The sequence below is a fragment of the Dreissena polymorpha genome, chromosome 4 (genome assembly GCF_020536995.1).
Source record: "Dreissena polymorpha isolate Duluth1 chromosome 4, UMN_Dpol_1.0, whole genome shotgun sequence".
Classification (NCBI taxonomy): domain Eukaryota; kingdom Metazoa; phylum Mollusca; class Bivalvia; order Myida; family Dreissenidae; genus Dreissena; species Dreissena polymorpha.
Genome location: NC_068358.1, coordinates 4,655,434 through 4,670,442, shown reverse-complemented (window position 1 = coordinate 4,670,442; position 15,009 = coordinate 4,655,434). Strand labels below are relative to the sequence as shown.

At 31.5% G+C, this 15,009-nt stretch overlaps 1 protein-coding gene across 1 annotated transcript in view; it reads right to left on the bottom strand.

Moving 5' to 3' along the window:
• LOC127876847 (heat shock 70 kDa protein 12A-like) overlaps positions 1-12,985 on the bottom strand; it is a 99,138-nt gene extending 86,153 nt beyond the window's left edge. The window contains exon 1 of the mRNA XM_052422338.1: positions 12,898-12,985. Within this exon, the coding sequence (XP_052278298.1) occupies positions 12,898-12,969 (72 nt within the window). The 5' untranslated portion in view covers positions 12,970-12,985. The remainder of the gene's footprint in view (positions 1-12,897) is intronic.
• Positions 12,986-15,009: the final 2,024 nt, after the last annotated feature.

The window sequence follows — 15,009 nt, the reverse complement described above, 5'->3', positions numbered from 1 at the left end:
TATGTTATTTCGAAACTTACCACATAGCCCTCTAATAAAGCAGATAAATTTCGTGTATTAACCGCCCCATATTTTAATTACATGCATTGACAATCCTTTATTTAAGCAAACTCCAACTTTGTACTTTTTTATTGCTTTAACTGTGAGAGTATAGACTTATAGATCGATGCATACATACAGTTCATGTGAAAGAACGCATTAAAATAGCCACATACATTTTGAAAAAGACCATTATATTAATATGTGACGACCTTGGTTTCCTGTAAGCCTGTGCCTCATTTCTATGTGCCTTTAGACGAGCCAAATTAGCATGGCCATAGAGCTTAGAAGTCTTAATCTCTATCCACTGGAATGAACAACAGTTGTCCAACTCTAGTTGCTTATTGCCGCTGGTGCAGTGGCATGCTTTATAACATAAGCATAATAGTTTAATACTCATCACTTATATCAAAATTTGGTAGCTATTAAAATCGCACAACAAGTCCCATTGGCTTACACTCTCATAAACATTAAATCTAACGTTCGCTCTATAAGCTTTTAATGAAGATTATAAAAGCGACTGACTAGGGATAGTTTTAATCAGATTATACTGACTATCCATATGTTATAAAAACGTGTCGGATCCCCATAGCAACAGTTGCATACGGCTGTAAAGAAGTGACATTTGCTTTTTTAATAAAGTGGTTACCGATACTAAGTTACTCGTTCCCATGACTTTTTTACCTGTTAAAACGATTAAGTTAGTAATGGAACGAGTCAGTAAGCCATATGAGAGACTAAGTTAATCGTGGGACAAATATATCAACCGGCAAAGTGGGAACGTTCTTCTGACTCGGAGGAATAAGATAAGTACTTCGCGTTTACAACATACGCAAACAATGGAAATAGACGTTGTTTACGCTTGTTACGCTTGTAACACAATGGCTTATATAAGAGAGGATAACATTATATTGGATGAAATTAATCCGAATTAATATTCTGAATAATCTAAGTGATTGATTGTGTCGTTACTACCAGTTAGTTACATCGTTCCCACGAGTTACTTAGTCGTTCCGAAGAGTAGGCTATGTCGTTGCAACGGCTAATTAAGTCAATAAAATGATTAGTAGGTCATTCTCAAGACTAACATAGCAGTTCCGACGACTTTCAAAGTCGTTCCCATGACTTACTTAACTTTTTTTTTACCATCTAGCGTTGAAATTTTGGCTATTTTTGTAAATAAAACTGACTGTTTATGGATTTAATTTATTTCAAAAAAATATTGTACAAAATATTTATTATGATTTTGAATGTTTATGGTGCTTAAATAAAAAGGACATATATTAAATTCATTGTATCGCGTGCATGTCTCATAAATATGGCAAACAAAGTATATGTAAGAGACATATATCCAGTTTTTTTTCGACAGAAATCATCCTGACAGTATATCAAACTACGTTACCCGTTTCTGATTGATGGCATAACCACATTGATGTGTTCCTCACAAAATAACTAGTACTGTTGTGCAAATATATATATTTTAAACGCACAATAAATTATCGCCACCAACAAACGGTGATGTACTTGCTATTGAAAACTGCAGAAATGCATGTCTGCCGAACACATTATCAACATGGCTTACTATATAAAACAAAAAAAAGGTCGCGATGGTTAGTTATAAAGCTGACATAATATAAGAATGATGTCGGTAATGGCAAATTGATGCAAATCTATTCATACTTTATCAAAAGGTTTTTGTCAGCTCTAATTTAATTGTAAATCTGGCTTTTACTACGAGTGTATAAAGATAATCCAATGGTGTCATTTACATCGTTTTTTATTGTAAATTATAACAGAAGAACAAGCTACACGAACGATTGAATCGCGTTTTAATGTCATACAGACAATTGCAGGTTATGTAGGTAAGTTCTGAGACTCATATATAACATTGTGATTAATAGAGTATATCTATTTATACAGATGAAATAACATAAAGTACTTAACTAATGTGTATGAGTATGCGAGATATTTAAACAACAAGATTAAGGAACTTCAAAAAGTATGCTGTTATATACCAATAAGCATATTAAAACAATTAAAAACTAATTTTAAAACAAATTAACCTTAAGTCTCAAGTCCAAACAGATTGCGGTTAAATTTAGCAAACTATTGAAATATTAAGGGTCTTTACAATATTCTTTAAATGTCATGCAATTTTTCAATAAAAATATTTTTTTTTTAAATTATGTGCTCAATTTAATTGAATGCATTGAGTTTATCGGATTAGAGACGCATTACAATCAAACATGTGAATTAAATGCATCTATTAAGAGTTCTTATCATGAACAACGAACTGCGCCCATATTGTTTTTAATGATATTCAATGTATTTTTATAACCTGTATGAATATTACATTTTACGCAGAGCAACACGGAACACACATTTATAAACACAATTTTATTATTTAAATCCGATAATGTTTCACAAAGTGTATGAATAAACGAACTAGTTGAGATGTTTATTTACTGTAATAATTTTTGAATCAGAATGAACAAGAATAGAATCTATGTTTTAAGATGTAAGACGTCATTGAGCAACTAAGTACTGAACTGACTGACGCGTTGTCTTTAGTTTCATCCTCCCATATCCCGGATTGATAAATTGATTATATCCTTCGTGTTTTGATGTTTTTGTGATGTTTGGTTTGGGATAAAGCGATGCGTAATACGCTTTCTGGTAGAAGGAATTAAAGTTGTAACAGTACAAAGCGTAAATGTGACTCATAATAGTGTCACGACATTTCATTGAGACATCAAATGCGCATTATTATCCAAGCGTTGTTGTTTTGTTTTTCTCCAACAAAAACAGTGAAATCGATTCATAATGATGTCTACATATTTTTCTTCATACTATATATAATTGACACTATTTTTAAAAAATATCTTCTTTTCAGTTTGCATGTATACAAAACCGTTACTATCAATCATAACGTTCACGAGATTTATCGATTCTTTCCATACAAGAAACCATAACGTATTGGGAATTTACTTAGTCAGTATCATTATTATCTGTATGTTACGACCTGTATGTTGCCATATGCTGGTGATGATTTAGATATTTTATTATAAGTTACCTGGAGATTGCTGATGACATAATACGAACCAACCGATATTGCATACATACAATTATTAATGCGCGTATGATGCCATAACTTTGTAAACGTTAAACTACGTAGTCTATACATGTTGATGATAAATGAATAAAATAAGGTTTTTAATTAAACCATAGTTCTACAGCCTGAGGCAAAGAGCGTTATTTTACACATATTTATCCCATCATCAGACGTGCATTGTCGAAATAAACCACTGTGAAATAAATTTTCCTGTATTTCAGCAGTGCTGAAATATAGCTGTCACGCGCGGCGAAGAATGTTCATATTACTCGGAATCAACTATAAAGTTATCATTTTTAGTAAAATCGAATCAGATTCAACAAAACAAACAATTCGATACCAAGATGTAATATATTTTTAACACATAATGCAACTCAAAAAGCAAATTAACATTATTTATAAATATTAAGTGCGCGTACTCGTGACGTCATTATTAACACGTCATACGACACCATGCATGTTGTTTCACGCTTAAGATGCAGTTGTTAAGTGTCTTTTTTCATTATTTCTTAAAAATCGGGGACGTAGAGGTATGATAAACAGAAAACAGGTTAGTTACTGATCTTTTTGTAATGTATTAGGCTCGACACGATTAAAAAAATGAAACAATGTTTGCTTAAAATATCTTTGGGATTTTCCGTCTAGTTCTATTTTCCTAATCTATTTTTAAAGAAATAATTTACAACTAAGAAAATTGATGGGATAAATCGAATACTAGGTCGGTGCCGAATAAAGCAAAGTTTATCTTGCTCGGCACGAAAATCAGAACCACTCGCCAAGGCTCGTGGTTCAGATTTTCTAAGCCTCGCAAAATAAAGTGTGCTTTATTCGGCAGTATTCTCTATTTATCTCGCAATTACCGTAAGTCTACACGGGATATTTACACACAACATCTATATTTATGAACGATCATGCGTGTCAACGTTTTATCACAACTAGAAGAATAATAAGTAATGAGTGTCCGCTAGTTACAGCTGACGTTTTTGTTTATCATGGCTTGTCCTGCTTAAAATATCATTAAATATAGATAACCGGATATAGTCTTTTGATAATATTTCAGTTTTCTAAATACACGTTTCTGATACGAATTATTCATCATGCACACGTGTAATACTAATTATCAATAAATGACTGATACAAATATTCAATAAATTTAAACATATAAAAAAAAATCTTCATTCAAACAGTGTCATGTTTCAAATGCAACCAATGAAAGTAGAAAAAAACACATCATATCAATTAACTTAAAACTTTATTATTGAAGGATGCATTTGTTAATTTGCTAACGTGTTGCTGATCACAATTTTACAACTAATAACATAGTAGTAAGAACAAAGTGATACGTGCAAATATAAATAGATCAAACTGTTATAATGGGTCACAACAATTGCCATGTTATCGGCCCGCCCGAACTGCTGTTTCTGCCACATGCCTGCTGAATTGATATCAGCATAGACGACCTGCGGTGCGGGTACCTGGCATGTTTGTCCATGTAACAGTGCCCTTCCCTTTCAATGAAAGCAACATGTCCGATATCCCCGGGACATTCGCCATACAGTGTGTTGATGAGAAAGCGACGTTCAAGACTCGAGCGAACATCGCCGACAATCGAGAAGATATTATACGTGGCTGCCTGTGTGAGACCCGACCAGCTTGCTTCCAGGACCATCACTTTGGCGAACCAGTTAGTGTAGTTGCTTTCATGTGCATCAAAGATGACGTATCCAACCTCGCGGTTGTCACGATACAGAGCAAATTTCAATTAAGTTACGTAGAGATTTGCCCAGGTAAAGTTCAGATTATCCTGGCGGAAGTGGCCGAAGAAGAGGCGAGACATGTCAACAGGTTTGGTCGTTGAGGCTATCTGCCCTGTAAGAAATGACGATATTTGTTTTGAAGAGAATGCTTTTCCTTGGTAGCGGCAATTTGTATTTTTGGAGTTACATTTCTTAATGGTTACCATGAAATAGTATTATTTTGACAAAACAAAACAAATTCTACGAATAGTTCCGATATGCTTTACTTATTCTACTTTTTCATTTCAATTTTAGCCCAAAACTGTCTACGGCGATTTAGAGATCTGATACATAAAAATCAACAGCCAGCCAATAAAGATAGTTGTTCATTCGCCAATAAACACAAACTTTCTTACATATTGAACAAAATTCGAAATAATAGCAAATACGTAATATCTAATTATAATGTTAACATAATGTTTGGTGGGTAAGGTAACCTTTTAAATTAAAACATGACTCGTGAACAGGACCTATTACATGTAAACGGAGTTTTTTTTAACGAAATATTGACCCATTTTATTCAAATGAAGAAACATCATGCATAACGATGCGCGTCTTTCTTTTGTTGTGTGAACAAAGGCAATTAAAAGTGAAGTACTTGTGTTTAATCGTTGGCGTATACATGTATAAGCCAATGACGAGGGACGTTTCATTACTTCAAATTTGCTTCAGTTAAAACCATCTATCTCAAGACATATGTAAAGTTTGCAATTTGAAATCACATTAATAATTAAAGATGTTCGGCGTGTTTTCAACAGCGATCGCTTTGTTTATCGTTAAGATCACGAATGCCGTTATGGCAGGTCTACCTATAGTTAGGGGACCACTCCACTGTTTTCTAGTACAAAAGGAGTATAATTTACAGAATTATCAGTCATCTGATATAGTGATGATTTTGTAAGTATGGCTAGAAAAAAATAGTGATCATTTTGTAAGTATGACTTGAAAAGAATTCCTAAAAAGTTTAAAACAATTTATTTCAGCTTGGTTATTTAAGTATCTGGAGTCCAATTCCTGGTTAGAACCAGTAATTGACACCTTAAGGGGAATTCTAAAGAACGGTGCCACTTTGGCGATTGAACCCATGACCTCAACGGCCCTTGGTTGACCCCATATGCACTGAGCCTTTTGATTGCACCTGTAGACATATCAAACAACTGACAAAAACAGCACATGCATTATATGTCATGTACTTTAGTAAAGGCTAGTTAATTCCAAATGATTTGATTAACAGTTAAATGTGTTGCTGTTTTACTCCCAATAATATGTTGATGGACACGACACCCCTTTCATGTCTGTTTTTAAAATAGTCTATAATATTATATATATATAATATTATAGACTATTTTAAAAACAGACATGAAAGGGGTGTCGTGTCCATCAACATATTATTATATATATATATTCACACATATGGCCAGTTTCGGGGTCTCTAGGTTATGGGGTTCCCACTTTAAATACATGTATCTCCATACCCTTTTTATCCGATATAAACACGAATTAAGGTATATAGGGGTACATAATATTATATTATATATATATATATATATATATATATATATATATATATATATATATATATATATATATATATAAAGTATTTTACAAGGAAATATATAGCGAAATTAATTGCGAGGTATATACAATTTCAATTTAAGACGTGATTGTGTTTACCGATTTAAGACCTTATTGTGAAATTTGATTGCATAACCTTCCCTACCCCCCCACCCCACAAAGTAATTTAAGGTGCCTAGAACGCGCGGTCGTATACAGACCCCGTTTTTTATATTGACCGCGTAAGTGTAGTCTGGAAACTACCAAGACCGCGTAACTGGCACTATATATATATATATATATATATATATATATATATATATATATATATATACTAATACATAGTGCCAGTTACGCGGTACACGTAGTTTTCAGACTATAATTAAGGGATCGCTAATCGGTATATTCGGCCGGGTAGGAAAAGTTCACCCAATCTTTGGTCGGAAAAAACCCAGACAGTTTAGACCTTTCTTATGCTGTTCATGATACGTTGCATAATGATGGTAAGTGCTCCGTTCAATTAACTTAAAATAGCTGAAGAGAAAATCGGACAATATACATTTATTACAAACACTGATATTTTTTACTGTTATCTTTCATAACCTTAACAACAAAAATTAAACGCCAATTGTATTGTAGTATTAAGAACTTGCTGCACTAAACATGTGTACCTTCCAAAGTGTTTTTGTCAATATTGATCATACATCATAATATATAAACATACTTCAAAACACCATTTTATGATAAATAGTATGTTGGTTATCTAATTAGAAACGAAACATATATATATTGTATAATTTGCGTTATTTTCCTTTATGTACATACCTTGTGATCAATTTGTATCGGAAATATTCCAAATAAGACCAGCACGCTTTCAGCCATGACATCAAATAGTAATTTGCGAAAGATTCGTTTCAGAAATGTGTTCATATATTCAATAATTGCAGATAATACATTCCTTAATACTGGCAAATCGGTTTTGAAGTAACAGGGCATAAATCTTTAGTTTGTAAATCGGAAAAGAAACAGTACAAAAATTGATCTATCAATGAGATGCTTTTCGGAAATCATTTCGTCCATGCGACTTAGTAAAAAACGCACTTTACTAAGATCACAGTGTCAAAATAAAGGTATAATATTATTTATTACTTAATTTTCTCAAGCAAACAGGTCTACGGATTGCAAATGGTAGAGTCTGTAATAGTACAGGTGCTTATACATATGTAGGCAGTACAGGTTCGAGTGTAGTTGATTATTGTATAGTAAGTGAAAAAATGTTACCACTTTTTGTAAACTTGTACATGTATATACATGGGCCTAATATTGTGTCTGACCATTGTATCATACAATTTGCCATTTAAGGGCAAATAAATCCTGATGATATTGATTGTAATGTTCCAACTAAAAATACAAATATTCATACACATTTACATTTTTATTATAGATGGAATGCAGATAAAAAAGATCTTTTTCAGGAATCAATATCCAGTGATAGTTTCAAATGTAAACTTCAGGATTTAAATAGCTATATTGATTGTATTAGCTCAATTGAAGATGTTGATAACTGTATTGATAGCTTTGTATCGTGTATGGATAATGTATGTAAACCACTATTTGGTAAAACTTATACATCGCAAAATAATAACGAAAATCTTAAGGTCAGTGGAGCTTCTACTACACCGTCATATTTATGTAATGATGTTTGTGAGGCTAACAGAGTCGATTTTTATAGAAAACTAGACCATTATAGAAAAAAACATAGCGATGTTAATAGAATTGAAATGGTCAGAGCTAGAAGTGTATACAAAAAGAGTGTTAGATCATTTAACTATGAACAAGATAACATTAAACACAAAAGTTATTGTCTCCACGCTTCAGTAATGCCAAAGAATATTGGAGAATGTTAAAAGAATGTAATGTACCTAAGGGTCCGAAAGGTATATCTTTAGACACTTTTTCTGAATATTTTAGAGCTATAAACAACCCTGATAGTATATTTTTTCAAGCAGACGAAGATGTAATTGATTTCACAAATAGAATTGCCGAAGATGAATTAAAACTTATGTTTAATGAGTTGGATGTGCCATTTACAAAGGCAGACGTATTGAAAGGTATTTCAGAACTAAAGTTGGGGCGAAGTGCAGGGCCCGATTGTATTTAAAATGAATTTTTAGTGTTTGGAAAAAATGTATTAGTTGATAGCATTGTGAAACTGTTTAATAGGATTTTAGAATGAAATTATTTCCCTTCATGTTGGAGTGAAGGCTACATTGAACCTATCCATAAGAAAGGCTGTGTGTCAAATGTTACGAATTTTAGAGGAATAACATTACTAAGTGTTGTTGGAAAATTATTTACAAGACTTATAAACACTAGACTTACACATTGGGCAGAGGAAAACTATATTTATGTAGAAGCAAAAGCTGATTTTAGGGCTGATATGGGAACTAGGGACAATATCTCTGTATTAAATGGTTTAATTACCCATATAATTAATCAAAACAAACAGTTATTTTGTGTTTTTATTGATTTTTCTAAAGCGTTCGATTATCTGGTTAGACCAAACATTTGGTACAAATTATGCAAATTAGGTATTAGAGGCAAGCTGTTTAATGTTATCAAATCTATGTATAAGCAAGTACGCTCATATGTTAAACTAAATTGTGAAACTGGAGAGATGTTTGAAAGCTTTTTAGGAGTACGTCAAGGCGAGTGTTTAGGTCCTTTTATCTTTGCTATGTATTTAAATGATCTAGAAGATGAACTTTTCTTAAAAGGCGCTGAAGGTATTGATATTGGTTTTTTTAAAGATTTTTCTGTTAATGTATGCAGATGACATTGTGATTTTCGCAAATTCAGCAGAAGAACTGCAAAAAATTTTAGATTGTTTATCGACATATTGTAACAGATGGAAATTAACTGTTAATAGAGATAAAACCAAAGTACTTATATTTAGAAAAGGTGGTAGACTTCCAAATAATCTAAACTTTTATTATGATGGAAACCACATAGAAATTGTGAATAAGTATTCGTATCTCGGTATAAAATTTACACCAGGAGGTTCATTCACGGAAGCACATGGGACATTGTCTGGTCAGGCTCTTAAAGCGATATTTAAACTCAGAAATATTTGTACAGTTACTTTAATATCACTGTCGAACATATGTTAGGTCTCTTTGAAAAGATAGTTAAACCAATACTGTTTTATAGTGCTGAGGTTTGGGGATTTGCTCGAGCAACACCGATTGAAAGAGTGCATACAAAGTTTGCAAGTCTGTATTAGGTGTTAAATGTAACACTCAAAACGATTTTATTTATGTTGATCTTGGCCGAATTGATTTACATTCCCAGAGGCTTGTTTGTATTATTAAATATTGGTTGAAGATCACTGGCTGTAGTGATAGAAAATATGTGTCATGTATTTACACTACTATGTTAAATGATATTGATTATAATCCACGTAAGCAAAACTGGGCTTCACTTGCTAAAGATACATTGTGTAGCTTAGGTTTCTATCATGTATGGCTGCAACAGAGTGTTGGAAATAATAACAAGTTTATTAGTGCTTTTAAACAACGTGTTAAGGACATATTTGTACAGGATTGGCATAGTAGATTGGAAAATTCATCTCGAGCGATATTCTATAACACTTTCTGTAATTTCCAATTTCAACCATATCTTAAACATGTAAATGTTAAATGCTATAGAAATGCTCTTACAAAGCTACGAATGTCATCACACAGATTCAATATTGAAACAGGTAGATGGAATAGAACGCCAAGGGAACAAAGGCTATGTAACAAATGTAATGAATTAGAGGACGAATTTCATTTTCTTTTTGAGTGTAAGTTATATGATAGTGTACGAGGAAAATATCTTAAGCATAATTACTGTCATAGACCAAATATGTTTAAAACTGTCGAGCTGATTACAAATGATAAGTGTGAAATATTACGAAACCTAGCTGTATATGTAAGCAAAGCATTCGAACTGAGAAAAGCACATAATACAATGCAGTAATATTTATATTGTTTATTGTATAATATAAACTATAATTCACCCTCAGTGTCCTGATTGACTTGCCCGTATATCAAAATTGCAATCGTTGTGGGTGTAACTGGGGTCTCTGCATTGCAAATATATGCAGAAATACTTATCAGACATCATAAAGCCAAAGTATTAAGCGTCATACGTGTATTACATGACTACATATAAATTTTAAACTATGCACACAGGGACTTATAAAATAAGAATCGTTTTTTACCCATGGTGATGTATACATGTTGTATAATATAAGTGGGGTAGGATCATATGCATGTAAAAGACAGATCCATTATTGGATGAAACAAGATCAATTATTTCTGTTAAGTGTATATTGTATATTGCAACAAAAGATTACAATCGGTGATTAAGATTTTCAATATTTTATTTTGAATCTTGAATATTAAACCATATCAACTAAGACTAGCAGTTTTAGGTATAATGAATAGATCATTTGGTAAAGGGAGAAAACTCTTCTGTTCCTTGTTAGAATGATTGGAAGAGTTAGCTTTCCTTTCTGCACTCGTTTTTCTTATTATCACCATATTTAGATGATAACGGGGTCATTGATGAAATAGTTTATTCAAGTCTCATCACCTTAGAATTACTGTACTTATGTTTTCGTAATATAATATGAATATTACATCATGTTATGTGAATATTACATTAATATATGTCTATTCAAGCCTCGTCACATTATAATTATTGTACTTATGTTTTCGTAATATGATATGAATATTCAAGTCTCGTCACATTAGAATTAATGTACTTATGTTTTCGTAATATGATATGAATATTACATCATGTTATGTGAATATTACATTATTATATGTAAAGAACAGTTTGTTAAAAAAAAAAATTATTGATTTTGAAACTGTTATTTTTATTTACACTTTTTATAGACCATGTTTTTCAAATAGAAGTATTGAAATATCAAATCAATATATGCTGACAAAGTTAAACGTACAAGAAAATACGAGTATTTGAAGAGTGTTCCATAAATTTTGACATTCTGGAAATAAATAAATGTGCGATGTACAGATGATTAAGCAAAATTAAAGAATTCTACATACACGTTTTAATATTACAATAAAGAAATATGGACATGCACATAGACGAGAAGTTAGAGCTGTACAAATAAACCAGAATAATTTACTAATTTTACAGTGTTTTATACTTTATCAAAATTAAGAAATAAAGAATGTACACATACAATAGAATGTTTAAAATAGTTTTGTTTATTATTATAATAAAGAAAATATGTTTGGGATTTGTTTATTATTATGAAAAAGAAACTACAAAAGGGCAAATACATAAGATTATTAAAAATACGTTTTCCGTATTGTAAAATACAGACACTAGGAAAGTACAATTTAAAACGAATATTCAAAGAATGGGAAATTATAAGAATACAATTAATTATGAATGTACACAGAAATAAGGACAGTAATGTTTATTGCGAATATGAATAGGACAGAGAAGTAAAAATGGTGTACATATGTATAAACATCATCATCACCATTGTGTTTATTGCAGATGTATGTAAGGTATCGGTCATATTGAAGGTCTTGTGAATTTTGACATCAGAATTTAATGTGTCCTGTCACGGATACTGTGCAATTATAATATACTGATAGATGCGCATTAAATTTCTGTTTTAGAATAAGCTCTATAGGTTCAGAGATTTATTAGAGCCTACCATTTATACATGGTGGAAGAATGCATATTGCATTATATTTATAAGATGGATTTATTAGTTTCTACCATTTGGAAGAATGCTTATTGCATAGAATTGAGCCTACCATTTACGCATGGTGGAAGAATGCATATTGCATTACATTTATGGGATTAGTTAATTTAGAGAACAAGTCTGTCTTTTCATAATGTGCGTATTTTTTTAGGCGAAAACCTGTCAATAGGACACTGCCTAAAGGCAAACTATCGGTAAACATGAGGTTTATGAAATCACGACATGAACAGGATACGTTTGTCATTGTACGATTTTTTTAGGACAATAAAGTACCGAATACATGTCCTGGTTACACGTACGTAAAATGTCAAGATATCAAGCTGTTATGTATTCCAATATATATAGTATACCCATTAGGACTACAAATCTTCAATTTTTTAAAATATTTATTATTATTTTTTATATCCATATACATATATGTATATATTTAAAGAGTTTAACTGTTTAATCGTTTACATGAATTTTAAGAAAACGATTATTATTTTCCGATGATGGCAAACACGCAAACACAATTGATTTGGCCATTCAAAATATTCTATCCAAATTGATACAAAGTTCAGTGAATAAATGCAACGCAACAGTCGCGAACATTGAACACATTATACCTTTGTAAGACGACAGTTGCGATGCGGTCCAAATATTGGTGAAAATTTTAGTCGGGTCACTTTCGTACTCATGCTTGAATGAGAACGCCCAACCAGGATAGGTTGTACCAAAGTCTATAGCGGCTACTATCAAAATTTGACCGACTGCCTGTAAATATATATTAATAACAAGTTCTCTGCTCCTGTCGAAGTTTGACAAAAATATACGTCGCTTCAGCTAATATTTAATTATAATCACACTGATAACACGAACAAATAAAGAAACCTTTACAATTATGTTTTATGAAAATTGCGAACAGAAATGAATCAACGTGTTTCACTTTAAAATCGCATATCAGTCTATAGGAATTCAATTTTTATAACAGTTAACCACCGGTCCACCAATCAAGCTTAAATAACTTGATAGAACAAAAATTCAGTGGATATCCTTTTTTATTTAAAGTTTACTATCTTCTGTATAATTTATTTGGTTTCAACAACACAATAAGGATAACATTCATACTAAGAAAAAGCAATTTGCTAAATCTATTTGATATTTTATGTCAAGAATTACTCGGTAAAGAATATTGTAAATATGATCATAAGTCATTATGGTTATACTCAAGGATACTACATTGTCATTAAACAAATTTAGGGTATTCACTAGTTGTCACTGAAATATTGTTTCCTATTTATCAGACAGGAGTGTATTGGTTTTGGTGTCAGTGTCGCACATCTAAGTGTATTGTTTACGGACGTTAATCTATGAAATCATTTTCTTATCAATTTTTCTAATAGTTGTATATTTTCAGCCGCCAAGACCCAGATAACTCGGCAAATATACATAACAAAAATATGTGTTTTATGAAAACGGTTGTTAGAAAATGAAGCGCTTTTGTAAAATGTTAACATGTCGCATATAGTGTGCTAACAATTTAAATGTAATTAAACAACAGACAACGGACAAAACGTGATCACAAAACCACACAGCGAGTAAGTTATCGGGTGATCTCAAACGGCAATGGTTAGCTGTGTTTGGGTTCAAAACATATGTATATACAACATTTAAAATGTAAACGGATACAAACACATATAGATAATGTTTTATGTAATAGCCAGGATAACACCATCTTGATTTGTTTCATTAAAAGTAAACGTTTCCATCAGTAATGCTGATTATTATAAATATTGTCGCCAAAATAAAATAAATCCAAACATTATACGTATATACTATCTGAGTGAATGGTAACATTTGGTTACAAAATGTTTTAGAATTATTACCCAAATCTAGTCCAAAATGGAGACATGTTGGATAAAAAAGAAAATCTGAAAGTCAAGCTAAAATCCTTTACCCTGGAAAAAAGTGACATTTAAATATTTAACCACATACAATGTTAATTATATGAATTTGTTAAATTATGAGCATTTTACATAAATTAAAAGTTAAAGGTTTATACCATTTTTAATTTAAAGGGGCCTTTTCACGTTTTGGTAAATTGACAACATTAAAAACAAGTTGTTTCAGATTTGCAAATTTTCGTTTCAGTTATGCTATTTGTGAGGAAATAGTAATATGAACATTCACAATGCACTAAAATATCCATTATATACATCTTTTGAGGATTTGAAAACCTGAAAGTTATAAAGCGTTGCAACACGAAACGATTGATATTTTGGGAAAATACGAGGATTGCTAATACAAGTAAACAATACATCATGAGCTCGGATGGTCGAGTGGTCTAAGCGGGAGACTTTTTACTCCAGGAATTCAGGAGTCAGTGGTTCGAGCTCAGTTTAGGGTTATTTTTTTTATTTTTATTTTTTTAAATTTGTACTCTTGTTGTTTTTTTACTTAAGATTTCAAGGTCCAATGTTTAAATTTATCAATATAAAACATTTAATGACAAGCTTCAATATTTTCCAAAATCTGTGAAAATGCCCCTTTAAATAATTTCAGATATTTTGTTTGTTTTATATCTCTAGGCGGAAGTTAAAATGCATGGAACCGTACAGTTTTACTTTCGATATAATTTTTAAAAAACTGATTAAATGCATGGCTATATTTAGAATTAGAACGTGTCAATTCATGGAACGGTTAGTATCTACTTTCGAAGTATGTGATATTTTAATCAA